Source organism: Ochotona princeps, chromosome 7 (genome assembly GCF_030435755.1).
Source record: "Ochotona princeps isolate mOchPri1 chromosome 7, mOchPri1.hap1, whole genome shotgun sequence".
In the NCBI taxonomy this organism is placed as follows: domain Eukaryota; kingdom Metazoa; phylum Chordata; class Mammalia; order Lagomorpha; family Ochotonidae; genus Ochotona; species Ochotona princeps.
In genome coordinates this window covers 25,168,500-25,185,731 of record NC_080838.1, presented here as the reverse complement: position 1 = coordinate 25,185,731, position 17,232 = coordinate 25,168,500, and the positions used below count along the sequence as shown (strand labels likewise).

Sequence of the window (17,232 nt, the reverse complement as noted above, 5' to 3'; positions counted from 1 at the left end):
AGAGCAGCCCAGACCAGGCCAGGTTATAGTATCCACTGGTATACATGTAGGTCAGGTCTGGGGGTGGGTCAGGCTGCGCCAGTTGTAACACCCACTAGCAGATGTGAGAACCATATGGGGTACAGGCCAGGCCAGGTTAGGCCACAGTACTACCCAATTCACATTAGGGCCAGGAATGAGGGCTGGCTGGGCCAGACTAGGCTGTAGCACCCACCAGCATGAGCTGGAATCGGGCACAGACTGGGCTCGTCCAGGTTACAGCACCTGCTGGCAAATGCCAAGGTAAGGCAAGCCATGCCAGACTGGCCCATAGCACTGAGCAGCACACGAAAGACCTGAGGGATATGCAAGCCTAGTGGCGGGCGGCATAGGCTCCCTTACAGGGCGACTGCTCTCATTGGTTAGCTTGAGAACTGTGATCGAGGACAGACCAGGCTGGGCAGGGCTATAACACCTGTTGGCCTGTGTGTGAACTGGGTTAGGGGGAGAGTCAGGTTGGGCTAAGTAACCATATCTATTGTTGCATTCATGAGCCAGAGTAAGGGCAGGCTGGTTGGACTTTGCTGCAGCCTTATTTGGCAAGGACTGGGTCTGGGGATAAATCCTGTCAGGCTAGACAGCAGAACCACCTGGAGAGTGAAAGATCCAGGAATGGGAGTGGGCCCAGTAGGGAAACTGTGGGCACCTCTTTTTGATGGGCTGCAACTCCCAGTGATAAGTATGAGAACCAGGCTGGGGGGAGGGACTGCCTAATGGCATCCATCAGCAAGAATGTGGGCTGGATAGTAAGGTTGGTTGGGTTGAAGTAGGCTCCAATGTTCACTGACATGAATGAGAGCTGAATGGGATGTGGGACAGACTGGACCAGTTTGCTGCACATACTGCCAAGCATAGGAAGTAGGGCAGGGTGTGGGCCTAGAGTGGGTTATCAGGGGTTGCTCCAACTAGGCTGCAATTCTAGCTGGTATATGTTAGGGCCGAGTGTGTAATGGGCAGGATTCGGCTTGGCCGCAGTATCCACTGGTTATGTAAGAGATGGGGCTGGAGACAGAACTGACCCAGCAATTGCAATTTCTGGTGTATCCGAAGGCTGATGCGGGTGACAGACTGAGCCAGACCTCATACAGTCAAGCAAACAAGGGTCAAGTCTGGGATCACCTCAAATGAGGTTTCTTTGAGGATCGTTGCAACTGAATCTCTAGACTCAGAACTCCAACTATGGGGAGAATTTTAGGATGGTGGACTGACTGAAGAGTTCATGTGTCAGAACTGGGCCTCTTCAGTGGCTTAGATGAGCAGTAGATGGCATGGAGGATACGGCAGTCCACTGGAGTCTGCAGAGGACATCTGGTACCATACCAGAGGAAGAACATAACAAACTGGACAGCTACCCCAGCCAAGTATTAATAGAAAATATCTGGGCAAATGGAGACTCTAAGGTGGATCATATCAGCCATTGGACCTTAGAAAGATTTCCTCATCCTTGGATCAGCAAGATTGACAGCATTTTGGAACTATCAAAACCACTTAAGCAGAACCCTTGGAGCATGATCCACACAGGGGACCCTGGGATGATCAAGTGGCCATGCCCACCTCTGGGTACTGAGGAGGTTGGGAGACTGAGTGCAGCTTCTCCCCTCCTATCTCCTCTTTCCCCAGATACAGAAGGAAGAAAAAGAATATTTGGAAACAATGGTCTCACCCACTTTCCCCTAACCCTCAATCCTTCCCTCTCTGACCAACTATGTAAACATCACCAAAAAATAATTGCTTCTTGGCCTTTTGGCTAAGATCAAGTTTAGCATCACCAAAAATAAAAACAAATAAAAATCTAAGAAACTTACATATCCATTTGAAAAGTAATTAATATGTAAATAATTACATAGGCTATTTATTTATGTATATATACACATACACACATATTAGCTAAGTTTAAAGATGAATCATTACAGTCACATTAAAAGTTTACTATAAATATCCCAAAATACTTAATGCTTCGAAAGAAGTCTACACAGCACTTCTCATACTATCAGCATTCTCCTTACTAGTTATACTTGCTGACTGATACAAAGTGTTTCATATAGAGAACTGCACCAATAGTTGTCCTGTTTTAAAGATACACTACTTTTGACTGAGTCAGTAAGTCATAAGAACCAGTTCTAACAGCAGATATGATTTATAAGGGTCATTATTTTTAGCACAGCTTCAAACATCTTTTTTCTCCCTAAATGAAGTAACAATTATTTGTGTATAATACGTTACTGGGCTTACTACTAAAGCTTCTGTCTTCTGATTAATTTGGTAATCAACCTTCCGTTGTAAGAAATGCAAAATGGGGCCCGGCAGCGTGGCCTAGCGGCTAAGGTCCTCGCCTTGCATGCCCCGGGATCCCATATGGGTGCCCGTTCTAATCCCGGCAGCTCCACTTCCCATCCAGCTCCCTGCTTGTGGCCTGGGAGGGCAGTCGAGGACAGCCCAAACCATTGGGACCCTGCACCCACATGGGAGACCCGGAAGAAGTTCCTGGTTTCCGGCATCAGATCGGCGCAACACCGGCCCGTTGCAGCTCACTTGGGGAGTGAATCATCGGACGGAAGATCTTCCTCTCTGTCTCTCCTCCTCTCTGTATATCTGACTTTGTAATAAAAATAAATCTTTAAAAAAAAAAAAGAAATGCAAAATGGAAAAACTAAGTTAGCATCTTAGTAACAGAGTTCATTAAAGATATATGAATCAGATTATATAAAAGTTTAACTTCAACATAATTGGTTATGTTATAACAATCAAAACACCAAATATGCCACAGAGTAATTCAGAGTTAATTCAGCAGACACCTACGATTCACTGGTCCTAAAAATAAATGTGAAATGCCATTTGTGCAAGGAACTTTCTCTTGCTCTTTAAATGTCAATTAGAAACATTAAAGGAAATAACTGAGGTTCACTCAAAGTTAAATGACCACAGGCTAAAAAGTGAATAATAAGGACCAGAAAACATTTAATTAACTTACAATAAAACAGAAACTGCAATTTAAAGTAATTCAGGTATAAGGTATAATTCACTTTATAAGTTTATACATTAGTGGGATAACCTTGAAAATAAGTCAGTTACTCCAAATGCAATGGAAGAACTTAACTTCATATTTTTAGAGGTTGCAAGCACTATGTGATCTTTCAATAAACCTGCACATCAATCCACTAAAAATCGGACATTAAGTTAGCTCTAATAATGTTGTTCCTATAAGTCCTGGCAATTTATCATTCCTGAAATACTGAAAGGCTTACTAAGTATCACATTTCAAAGTATATTATATGCTTTCCTCTTTTTCATGTAAGAACAGAAGACAAAGTGCAATTCCAGTATTCAAAAATCAGTCTTAGGAGTTGTTTAAAAAAGATACTTTCTTTCATTTGCATTAAATTAGTCAACTCTGCTACCCAGCCACAGTTAATTTAGCCACAGCTAAATTGATCATGGGATTGGTAGTTAGGTCAAATATAATCATGGACACATTCAATTTTTTTTTTAAAGAAGTCATTGCCTCCTGGTGTGCTTAATTTAAGACATAAATATTAAGTTCTATTTAGGAAATAGATGCCAGTGTATTATTATTCTAGACAGAAAAGTCAAAATTTGGGAAGCAAAGACAAGAAGCATTTTCAGATGTAAGAAGTACATTATAAGTATTAGTTTTTATTCTAAAAATGTGCCTCAGAGAGACTTGGACTATATCTTGAACAAAATGTGTTATTATTCTAATTTTCTGGGATCCTGCTATTTTTCCTCATCTTAGGATTCCTGGACTAGAATTTGTCTCTACAGGTGGCTTTTTCAGTTACTTTACTCTCTTCACTCCTAAAATAAACTGGTTACTATAAGATTTCAGGGAGAAAAAGCTCTGACAGCTTAAATCTAGATTTTTTTTTTTCTTTTTTTTAGGGAGGGACAGAGTTACAGGGAGTGAGATAAAGAAAGAAATAAAGATCTTCTATCTGGTGGTTGACTCTCAAATGGCTGTCATGGCCATTCCGATCTGAAGCCAGGAGCCAGGAGCTTCTTCAGGGTCTCCCACACAGGTGTAAGGGCCCAAGCTGGATCAGAAGTTGAGAAGCTGGGACATGGGCAAGCACCCATATGGAATGCTGAAGTTGCAGGTGAAGGTTTAGTTTACTATGACACAGAACTGGCCTCAGTTTATGCTGATAGTAAAAGTAGCTGATCGAAAATACATAAGACAAAAACATCTGACAGACATATTTGAAATTGGAGGAAAAACTACTTTAAAGAAATGCAAGATAAATACGGGTAAGGAGAAAGCTCTAGCAGGATTTTAGATGGTTTGGTGGAGAAAAAAAATCGCACAAACCAACCAGGTGTTAGGAAACAGTAACAGGATTAATTCTACCATACATCTCAAAATGATCCTGCCAGACGGCAATGGCAAGGAAATACTCGATTTAAAAAAAAAACTTGGGCCCAGTGCGATAGCGTAGCGGCTAAAGTCCTCGCCTTGCAGGCGCTGGGATCCTATATGAGTGCCGGTTCTAATTCTGGCAGCCCTGCTTCCCATCCAGCTCCCTGCTTGTGACCTGAGCAAGCAGTCGAGGACAGCCCAAAGCCTTGGGACCCTGTACCCGCGTGGAAGACCTGGAAGAAGCTCCTGGCTCTTGGCTTCAGATTGGCTCAGCTCCAGCCGTTGCGGCCACTTGGGGAGTGAACCATTGGCCAGAAGATCTTCCTCTCTGTCTCTTCTCATCTCTGTATATCTGACTTTGTAATAAAAATTCGTAAATCTTAAAAAAAAACGGAACATAATCTTTAAACATACACACAGATACATACATATGCAGCCAGAATCAATTAAGTTAATAGCTTATCAAATCTTCATTATCAATATTTTTAAAAAGAAAGAAAATATATTTTAGTTTTTCACATATTACAAAAAGCTTTAATGACTATGATTTCATACCTGGTAATATTTCAGCTGTGTATTTAGTTCTTCTAGATGTTTATCATACTCAGTAATGAGAGAAGCTAAAAAGCTAGAGAAAAAAACAGATTAAAATATGACAGTTTGTTCCATCTAGTTTAATAACTATGTAACAGGTAAAAAAAAATATATATATATATATATATATAAATGATGCTTATTTTACCCAAAGGAATCACTCACTACATTGGCTTTTGTTTTTCCCCCTTGGCCAGGGGTTTAAATCTTAGCACAATATTTCAGTCTGAAAATTTCTTCATGTTGGAGCGGCTGGCCTATGCACTGGAAGATGTTCAGCTACATCCTTCGCCTCCATCTATTACATGCGGGTAACAGTCTCATTCTCCACCAGTTATGACAAGCACAAATGGTACCAGATACTGCCAAATATCTTCTGGGGGAAAAGGGGCAAATTGCCCCCCAGCTGAGAACCAGCCTTACAGACTCCCTAATACTTGACTCACGAGTTTCATTACAGATCACTTAAGCCTAATTTACCAGAACATAAACATTTCTAAAACTAGAATCATCCTTAAGATAATCAAACATAGTTAACAAAATTGCATTTTGCTGGCAATACTTTACCTTTGGTCAACGACTGACTTTTCTAACATATCTTCTCCATCTCCTCTGAAGACAGCTTTCTGCAATAGAAAATATGCATTTCAAAGTGCTGCTCATATCAAAATGATGGTTCCAAATTAAATACAATTAAAGTTTCTAAAAACTTTAACCTTAAAAGTTCCAGTGATGCAACTTAAATGGAAAGGAAAAATGAAAAAGAATCATCTTAGCTGTTTCTAAAATTTGGTAACTTCAGCACGCATAAAAACTCTAGGCAAATTAAAAAATATAAAAAAAAAATTCATTGGACAAAAGCATCTACCAGAAAGCCACCTATGGCCACTCCTCACAATGAATCGGCAGAAATAATGCATTATATTCAACAATGATACCAAGCTCATCCCTGCCACTGTTAAACTTCATCATTTTTCTACAGCTTTTTGTCAACAGTAGTATGTCATGGATATTATCTGAAGACTGAAAAGCAAGATACAATGCTATTAGTATTTCCAGCAATCTGACCACTGAGTTTGCAGATAACCTAATAATTTTAGAACTGAAAAGATATACTAGGCCATCAGACAGAAGATCAATATTAAAACAAAATTTAGTAGCTTTTTCAAATACAAGAACTCTGTTTTTCTTTGATCTACCTTGAAAATGACTTAATTTCATAGAACTTAGCAAATGATCAACAGAAAAATGGCACTTTTATTTGAAAGGCAGAGAGAGAACGAACTCATCCAAGACTCACTCCCTAGAATCCCAGAAAAGTTGGGGTTTGGGGTTAGTGCCGTGGCATAACAAGTCAAGCTATTGCCTGCAGGCCATAGGTTCAAGTCCTGGGTGCTCCACTGTTGATCCCACTTCCTGCTAATGTGCCTGAGAAAGCTGCAGAAGATGGGCCAAGAACTTGGGCCCCATAACCCCCATAAGACCCAGCTAAACCTCCTGGCTCCTGGATTCAGCCCACCCCATTCATTTTGGGAATGAACCAGAAAGATCTATTATACTCCCTCCCTCTCTACACACTTTAAAAAAAATTTTTAATGTTAAAAAAAAAATAGGGTGGCCAGCCCAATTAGAAACATGGAATTCAACTTGGGTTTTCCTTATGTGTAGCTGAAACCTAAGATCTTGTGGCATCACTGGCTGCTTCCAGGGGGTACTTGAACAAGAAGCTGGAGTCTGGAGCAGAGCCAGGATTCAAGCCAGGGATTCTGACTTGGGGATCCATGTCCCAAGCAGCAGCTCAGCTGCTGCACCAAACGCCTGCCCCAACAACCCACTTTTTTTGTTGGTTTTCCCAATCTTACACTGACTTTTATCTCACTTATTCTACCTGCTCGTTTTCTTCTTTGGGTTTAGTATGCTCTACTTTTCTTATTTTTTCTCCTTTTTAAATACATACAATTAAGACTAGACACTTCCTTTAAGCACTGCTCTAGCTGCATCCTACAAGTTCTTTCCAATGCCTACATTTATTATGAAATGCTTGTAGATTCATCTGTAACAGAAAGAAATAACAGAGATACCAAATAGCTTTTTTCTAAATTTCTCCAATGATTATACATTTCAAAACTATTCTACACTATATGCAAGCTGCTTGACTTTTGATAGTTATGTCCCAAAAACCTTACAGCAAGTTGAAAATAAATGCACGTGATGCACCAAGCTCAACAGCATAGAGCACTGTAGAACACTGGTTATTTCACCTCTGATTCATATCAAGGCTGTCTGAAAGTCTTAGCTCTCCACTCTAACGGCCAACATTCTAAGAAAGGACCACAGTACATATTTTCAGCCTGAGAAAAGATCAAGATCTACGCCAGCTCATTCCTAGGAATTTATGCAAAAGGAATGAAATCAGCATATTGGCCCAGCAGCGTGGCCTAGCGGCTAAAGTCCTCGCCTTGAACGCCCCAGGATCCCATATGGGCGCCGGTTCTAATCCCAGCAGCTCCACTTCCCATCCAGCTCCCTGCTTGTGGCCTGGGAGGGCAGTCGAGGACGGCCCAAACCATTGACACCCTGCACCCGTGTGGGAGACCCGGAAGAGGTTCCTGGTTTCTGGCATCCGATCGGCGCAACACCGGCCCGTTGCAGCTCACTTGGGGAGTGAATCATCGGACGGAAGATCTTCCTCTCTGTCTCTCCTTCTCTCTGTATATCTGACTTTGTAATAAAAATAAATAAATCTTTAAAAAAAAAAGAAATCAGCATATAACATGGCTCAACTCACAACAGCTAAATGTCCATAAGCGCATGATGGATAAGAAAAGCAAGCTAAACAAATATTGTGGGAAAATACACAGTAATTAAGAAGAATAAAATCCTGTCTTTCACAACAAAATGGATAGGACTGGAAACTGCTATGCTTAGTGAAATGAGCCAGTCTCAAAAAAGAAATATGTTTTTGCTTATATGTGGCAATTCATAGAATACTAAAAAATGCATAGGAATGAAATGCTCATTTTACGATACGCATGTATTTTTTCGCCTTTTTTTTTAATGCTCTTGTGGAACTGTGATCTTCTGACATTTTACTTGTTGAATATAACAACTGGTGGTAAACTAACTGTGTGACACAGAATGGATTAAAACTGTCTTTGCAAAACAAAACTGATGGAGAAAGGGGAGGGAGAGACACTGAGGGAGCAAGCAAATGAGGGAGCTATGCTTGTCATCTATGTACTGTACCTATGGAGTGCAAAAGAGAAAATGGTGACTGAAATAATATCTTACAACAGAAAACTACATTTGGGCTTGACTCACAGGATATTAAAGCATTTCAACTGAGATTCTAAATTAACAATTGTATGAGGGTTTGTTTTCTGTATAGTTGTAGTGATTAAAACTTCATTGCTGTAGAATCACAAAGTACTAATGGAAAAAACCAGAGCACCCATATATCTATGCACCTATGGGAACTTGATCTAATCAGCAGAAGCAGCATGAATTATGCTGTAAATGCTAGAATCACTATGATTTTACCTATTACCACAAAATGCACAATCAATAGATTCCAGATTATTAAGACTTCAAAATGAAAAGCAGATTTCTGTCAGTGAAGGAGTTCTTAGGACATAATACTGAAATTAATAATAGAATAAACATTGATATATATATATATATATATATATATATACATATATTAAGTAAAAAATGTGTGTTAAAAGTTAAATAACCAAGATTAATGAAAATGAAATCTTTGAAAGTTTACAATGTATTAATCATCAATGGGTATTAAGTGAAACCTAAAAGGATAACAGATTAAAAACAAACATAACTTAATAAGTAGGAAAACACATTAAAATGTGAAACATTATTTTTAACCAATTAAAAATTGACACCAAAAACAAAACATCTAATATCACCAATGGTTTGAAAGGATGCTTCCCAATGCGTATTCTCAAATACTGAATTAGAATACAAGTTAGAGCAACCAATCTGGAGAATACTCAAGTAAATTAATTCCAAGTAAATGTTAAGATGAGATAACTCCATTTTGAAGTATATATCCTAAAAAGCCATCAGATGTATCCGGAGATACATTTGAGAATGTGTTTAAATGTTAAGACATTACAAAAAACAAGTAAGTGAACAAAATGTAAATTTTCCAATGGGGAGATGGATAAATAAATTTTGGTACAGTATTAGAAAGGGATGTAGCAGATTGTCACTGTTGCACATGAACTGATGATATACATGCCAAATATTAAAAATAACATTGAGCAAAAAAAATACAAACTTTTCAGAAATATAAGCACAGCATGGTAGCACTACTTCTTAGAGTTACAATTTCTTACAAACTGCCATTCGGATATGACCATACACACTTAAGGTACTAAGAAATGAATAGAAGTGCAATAATAATTCAAGAGAATGATTTCCACTGGGGAGAACCAGAAGCATACAATTAAGGAAAAGGGTAGGGAGATTAAATTTTTATTATAATATTTATTTTCTTAGGACAAAGAAATAACCAACAAAATTAAGTAAATTTGTAAAAGTCAAGAAATGATACTATTGGGTGTTAGCCATAAAAATATTAATTTTATTATCATCTATATTTTGATATGGGCTTACAAAATGTAAAAGTCTTAAAATTTAATATTATATATATGTGTGTATATATATATATATATATATATAAAAATACATGCCTAACTCATAACAAAAGGATCTTAAGAAGTCTTTAATTTAAAATTTTCGTTTTGTTAAAATATGGAAAAATGTCCAAATTACTAGCTAAACCAAGGTATATAATAGGAGCATTATCAATATGAAAATGATTAGCAAACTGCAAAGTCTCAATGACATGTTCCTATGCTTCCAGCAGAAGTATAATAAGGATTAGAAAAGACAATCTTTGAAGTAAATCAGCTAACCTTACAGCCGAAGGAACTACAAAAACAACAACAAAGCATTCCAAAGATTAGTAGGAAAAAAGAAATCATCAAAATAAGGGAGGAAATAAACCAAATAGAGACCAAGAGAACTATACATAAGATCAATGAATCAAAGAGCTCATTCTGTGACAAAATCAACAAAATAGACTCCCCACTAGCCCAACTAATCAAAAAAAAGAGGGAGAAAATACACATCAATAGCATCAGAGATGAGAAAGGAGATATAACAAGAGATACCTCAGGAATACAAAGAATCATCAGGAACTACTACAAACAACTATATGCAAACAAATCAGAAGACCTAGAAGAGATGGATAGATTTTTGGACACATACAATCCACCAAAATTGAATCAAGCAGCAATTAACAATCTAAATAGCCCAATAACATGCATTGAGATAGAATTAGTAATAAAAGGCCTCCCAAACAACAAAAGTCCAGGACCAGATGGCTTCACTGCTGAATTCTACCAAACGTTTCAAAAGGAACTTACCCCAGTCCTACACAAGCTTTTCCAAACAATAGAAAGAGAGGCAATCCTTCCAAACTCTTTCTGTGAAGTTAATATCACCGTAATACCAAAGCCAAATTAGAGAAACAACAGAAAAAGAGAACTACAGACTGATATCCTTGTGAACATAGATGCAAAGATCCTGAATAAAATATTAGCCAACGGAATCCAACAGTACAACAGGCAGATCATTCACCCGGAACAGGTGGGATTCATCCCAGGCATGCAGGGATGGTTCAACATCCGCAAATCAATAAATGTGATACACCACATCAACAAATTGGAAAATAAAAACCATATGATCGTCTCAATAGATGCAGAGAATTCATCTGATAAAATCTAACACCATTTCATGCTAAAAACCCTAAACAAGATAGGCATAGAAGGAACATTCTACAACACAATCAAAGCAACATATGAAAAGCCCAATGCCAGCATCATACTAAATGGGGAAAGATTGGAAACCTTCCCACTAAAATCTGGAATTCGACAGGGATGTCCACTATTACCACTACTCTTCAATATAGTATTGCAAGTCCTTGCCGGAGCTATTAGGCGAGAAAAAGCAATTGAAGGAATACAAATTGGAAATAAGGAATTGACATTATTGCTATTTGCAGATGACATGATTCTTTACATAGGAGAACCAAAAGACTCAGTCAAGAGACTATTGGAACTCATAAGAGACTTTGGCAGAGCAGCAGGATACAAAATTAACGAACACAAATCGATGGCACTAGTGTACACAAATAATTCCATGGATTAGAAAGAAATTTAAGTACAGTTTCCTTTAAAATAGAGAAGAAGAATCTTAAATTAAGCTAACTAAATATGTGAAAGACCTCTATGATGAAAACTACAAGACATTTTTAAAGGAAATAGAAGAAGTCTTTGAAAAATGGAAAACCTTCCCATGTTCCTGGACTGGCAGGGTCAACATTCTCAAAATGACCATATTACCAAAAGCAACACAATACCAATCATAATCCCAACAACTTTCTTCTCAGAAATAGAAAAGATGATACAAAAGTTCATTTGGAATCACAAAAGACCACGAATAGCTAAAGCTATCCTGAAAAATAGAAATCAAGCCGGAGAAATCACAATTCCAGACCTGAAGACATGCTACAGAGCAATGGTTATCAAAACAGTCTGGTACTGGTACAGAAACAGAGAACAAGATCAATGGAACTGAATAGAAACACCAGAAGGGAACCCACACATGTACAGTCAACTAATCTTTGACAAGAAAACTGAAAACAATCCAGGGAAAAAACCTGGTCTATTCAACAAATGCTGTTGGGACAACTGGATAGCAGCTTGCAGAATTAAGAAGACAGACCCACACCTGTCACATTATAAGAAAATTAGCTCTAAACAGATCAAGGACCTAAATCTACACCCAGAATCCATCAAACCATTAAAGGAAAACATAGGAAGCACACTCCAAGATACAGGAACAGGGAAAGACTTCATAGAAAAGATGACAAAAGCAAAGGCAATCAAAGCCAAAATGAACAAATGGGACTACATCAAACTAAAAAGCTTCTGTACAGTGAAGGAAACAATTAACAAAGTGAAGAAGCAACCAACAAAATGGGAGAAAATTTTTGCATACTACAAAAGTCATAGGGGACTAATATCCAGGATTTACAAAGAGCTTCAGAAACCTAGGTACAGGAAAAAAAGAAATGTGTAACAAAATGGGCAAAGGAAATGAACAGACATTTTTTAAAAGAATAGATTCAGATGCTCAGGCTCCATAGCCATAAGAGAGATACAAATGAAAACCATGCTGAGTTACCACCTAACTCAAGTGAGGTTGGCCTACATTCAGAACTCAACTAACACCACCTGCTGGTGTGGATGTGGGGAGAAAGGCACCCTCCTTCACTGCTGGTGGGAGTGTAGGCTAGTACAAAGACTGTGGAAATCAGAATGGAGAGTGCTTGGAGAATTGCAAATAAACCTGCCATATGACCCAGCTATCCCGCCCCTAGGAATATACCCAACAGAAGTGAAACCTGCATATGAGGAGGGGATCTGTAATCCTGTATTTGCAGCAGCACAATCTACAATAGCAAAGCATGGAAACAATCCAGATGTGCGTACAAGGAAGAGTGGTTAAAGAAACTGGTACATCTACTCCATGGAATATTATTCAGCTATTAAGAAGAATGAAATTATACTACTTATGACCAGGGGTCCCAACTAGAGACCATTATGGTCAGTGAAATGAGTCAATCACAAAAGAACAAATACCATATATTCTCTCTTATACAAGGAAACCAGCATGGAAAGCGTAACTTCAATAATCCGATCCATACTGGTTTTTGTTCGTTTCTTTGGCTGTATCCCATGTGTTTTGATTGTTTTTATTTCAGTTCTGTTTATTCCAAATTATTTATTTTCTCTTGTCGAATTCATCACTGGCTCATGGATTACACGGCGGCATCAGTTTTCCCAAGAGACTTTTGTGTTTTCTTTTTGTCATCTATGTGTTGGTTACTCAGTGGCAAGTTTTTCATTGTACTGTAATTTGTTATTGATGTTGATATTGTTGTTGTTGTGATTGTTCTAATTAATACCAATTGTTGACCTTGTTTCATGGCTTTTAAACTATGGAAATATATAGTGATGGAATACTGGGATCTATCATACAGATGTGGGGGTGTAATGGAACATGCATCCCTGCTTCCAGATGAAAGATGGATTCCCAATGAATCTGTTGGACATGTGTAGACAACGGGATGCTGGACTGTCTGACACTGTCTGTACCAACAATGTCGGGGTACACTTAAATAAGAGACTGATAGAATTATGATTCCTTATGAAGGACTATACCATTGCAGTAAAATGGGGAAAATCTGTCGGGGGGTGGCAGTTTGGGGAGGAATCCCAACCTATACAAAATTGTACCACATAATTCAAAATTCAAAATAAAAACATATTAAAAATAAAATATAATATTTGGTTAAAGAATAAATGCATCCAATAGCCTGTGTAATTTCAGGAAGAAATTTATCCTAAACCACTAAAAACCAGTTATTGTATTTTTACAGGCTTGGTAAAAAGAAGTAATGTTTTAATTTCCAGTTGTTCAAAAGTTGCGAAAAAGCTTCTTGGAGTAACTAAGCAGTTCAAATCTTTAAAATACTAGTTATAAAGTTTTTAATCCAAGTCTTATAAAAATAATCTGTACATGGAGAGATAGCATTTTACAAAACAGTAATACGAGCACTCATTAACCTTCTATCCAGTGACTTTAAGAGTTCCCTAGATGATCTTTCACACTTCTAATTTTTTTATAGATTATACCATATGTGTCCTGTATACCATCAGAGTCTAACACAATGCCTCACTAATAATAGATAAGTCAGGGACGGATAAAAGATACATGAGTGAATTTCTTACTATTCAGAAAGTCATTGTTTTGTTTTAAAGATTCATTTTTTAATTTTTAAATTGGAAAGTCAGATATGCAGAGAGGAGAAGAGATTGAGAGGAAGAGCTTCTGTCCTGTGATTAATTCCCCAAGTGACTGCAACGGCTAGAGCTACGCTCATCCAAAGCCAGAGCCAAGAGCCTTTTCCGGGTCTCCCACATGGGTGCAGGGTCTCAAGGCTTTGGGCCATCCTTGACTGCTTTCCCAGGCCACAAGCAGGGAGCTGGATGGGAAGTGGGGCTGCAGGGATTAGAACTGGTGCCCCCATTGCATCTCAGTGCATGCAGGGTGAGGACTTTAGCCTCTAGCTACCGCACTAGGCCCAAGAAAGTCATTCTCATAAAAAATATTTGCTGCTTTTACAATTCTTATCCAATTAAATCCAAACTTTTCAACTTAACCATTCATAGCTCTCCACAAGTTGTCCTTCCTAATAGTATTTTCTATTACTTCTCTCATACATGCCGAGCATAATTACATAAACTGAAGAATGTTTTATTTCCTAAATACAATTCCCATTTTGTCATCTCCCTTCAGTTCTTATCATGCCAATGCTCCAATTCTAGTCCCCAGGCACATTGCTCTAAAACTCTACCTCCCATTTAGTACACACCAATGTACTAGATCCTTCAGAAACCTTTCCCAATCTCTCTAAATATCTTGTGACATCCTCAATAGACTTTTTGTTCTTAATAATTTTATGACACAAATGATATGTCATTTACCTAATTATTTAATATTTATCCTGTTTAGACATTGTTAGTCTTGAAGTTCCTATGTGGTCATTCTATTTTATTCATCTTCATATCACTAAAGCATCAGGCATAACTCTTTGCATAAGGGCAGTGCTGAAGAAATATTAAGCAAATATGGTTTAAGAACTTTTCTAAAAATAGCTGGTAAGAAAACAGAACTCTAGGAATAAATAACTCAATCATCAAAAGTGATTATAAAAGTTGTAAGATTCTGAGACTAAACAATAAATCAAAGTTTAAAAATCCTTGAGCACATACCGTGTTTAACAACCTTTTCCTACTTGCTAGTGAAATTTTGGATGAAAACCACTAGCTAATAGCCAAGATACATAATATTGGGAGTAGGATTGAAACTGATTATAAAAGCATTTATAAATATTTTATATTCTCTAAAACAATTTAAACTATGCTAAATAGTTGCAGCTTTATCAGTCTTTAATTTCAATGGACACTATACAATCACTTCTATTTATCTATATAATATTAGGATAATTTTCTGAAAGAATGGTGATGGTGATAACTGAAGAAATGTGAATAATGCTGGATTATAGTCAAGTAATGCAATTCTCTGGATGCTATTTTTTTCTCTAACAAAAGCAATTATTGTGTTCTGATTACAATTTCTAATGATGTTTCTGACTCCAAACAGGCTATCCAATATAAAACAGCCTCTTTTCTATTTTTTGTCAGAAAATGAACCACAGACAGAATACCAATTTTGAAGATGTTTTTGTATACTTCAGCAGGTCTTTTATTCACATTTAAAAACAGACTGATTTTTCATCTTTCATCAATGAAGGCCAACGACCGGTACGGGAAATCGCCATACTCTTACAGACTGCTTTGAAAGTGTTAAATCATCAGTTCTTCACCACGTGGCATGATGCAAAATAGCACTTTAGGATTAGATTGACAGCTCAGAAGCATGCTTAGCTATATGACAGCCACAGCAAAAATATCTAAATTTCATCTATTTAAAGTGAAAATTAAATTACATTTCCACAGTTACCACAGCCTAAGTCCAAGTGCTCAAAAGCCCTCCATGCCTAGTGCTGATCATTCTGGACAGTGCAGAATGAGACCACATCTTTACGACTTGAGAAAGCCATACTGGACAGTGCTGGTCCAAAAACCCAGTAATTGGAATCACATCAAACAGCACAAATGTATGGTGCTATTTTGAATAAAAATAAAAGCAAAAATATCAAAACCCATGAGATGCAGCAAAAGCAGTATTGAAATAGTTTTTTGTCCTTATTAAATCTTTCACTGACTGACTCAGAGGTCATACAGTAGCATCATTTTCTCCAAGAAGGTTTTTTATTTTCTTTTTAATTTCTTCAACAACATACTGGCTATTCAGTAGCATTTATTTAACTTCTTGGTGCTGAAATTTTTAAACGTTCTTGTTGATTTTGTTTTATGGCTTTTCATTTAAGGGTCTGTACAGTAACTGTGTAATAGAATATCATATTGAAATATAAAAACTTAATGCAGTATACATCTCTATTTCTAAATCAAAGATAGACTCCCAATGAAGTTGTGAAATATATCTTGACAATAGATTACTGGACTGTCCATACCCACAACGTCAGGACACACTTAAAACAGCAGAAACGATGGACTTACGACTGCTTACGTAATAATATAGGGGAAATCAGTGGAGGAGGGTGTTTGGGGAGGGTGTCAGGGAAATCCCAGAGGTTATGAAAGTTTATTATAAAAAAGAAAGTATCATTCTACCTTAACCTTCGAGTTTTATAGCTGCTCATTAGCAAGGAACAGGAATAGTCTCATTGTTTCTTTCAGTGTAACTCTGAGATAACTTTTGACTACAGTTGGGACCCACTTCCAAATACTGCAGGAGAAATCAGCTCTCCCTTGCCCTGGAGCATTTTGTTAGTTCATCCTTTGTTAGTCCATTCACTTTCTTCCCCAGCTTGAATGTTACTGCCCTAGAGAGACTTTCTCTGTTCTTTCAAACAAAAACAGGTCTTTGCATCCTCCACCATCTCTCCACCTCAGGACGCTGGCTACTCCCTTCCCCAAATACTGCAATTATAATTCATTATTCTCATCTCTTTACTGTAGGGAAATCTTATTTATAACCCTCTCTGCTATGCACACAAAACTCACTAAATGAATAAATCAGTACGTGTTGAATACAAGACTACAGTTGAATTTTGGCTTTTCCCCCTACGTAACAAACTCATATGCTTTCGACACTATGCTTTTATATTTGTCCCAGCTTATATACATCCATTTTTTCCCCCAGAAGACTATTTATCTTGTCATTTTCAACTTTAAATTTGAAACAAAGGGCAAAGATTAGAAAGAGAATCCCCAAGCTAGCAGAGGAAAATAATCTTAGGAGAGCTTTAAAAGAAAATAAACCTATTTTTAGCAACAAAACCCATCTCCTCAGCAGGCACCAAGAGAACTCACACACTGACCTCATCCCTCAGTCCATAGGTGTAATTTTGGTGGCAAAGATTCAATCAGACTGGGTATTAAAAAGATAAGTTTCACAAAGAAGAGCAGTAACAAAGAATTGGG

At 37.6% G+C, this 17,232-nt stretch overlaps 1 protein-coding gene across 1 annotated transcript in view; it reads right to left on the bottom strand.

Moving 5' to 3' along the window:
• SCLT1 (sodium channel and clathrin linker 1) overlaps positions 1-17,232 on the bottom strand; it is a 204,244-nt gene that overhangs the window by 171,676 nt on the left and 15,336 nt on the right. Inside the window, exons 3-4 of the mRNA XM_058666848.1 lie at positions 5,576-5,634; positions 4,970-5,042 (exon numbers count right to left, since the gene is read on the bottom strand). Of these exons, the coding sequence (XP_058522831.1) occupies positions 4,970-5,042; positions 5,576-5,634 (132 nt within the window). The remainder of the gene's footprint in view (positions 1-4,969; positions 5,043-5,575; positions 5,635-17,232) is intronic.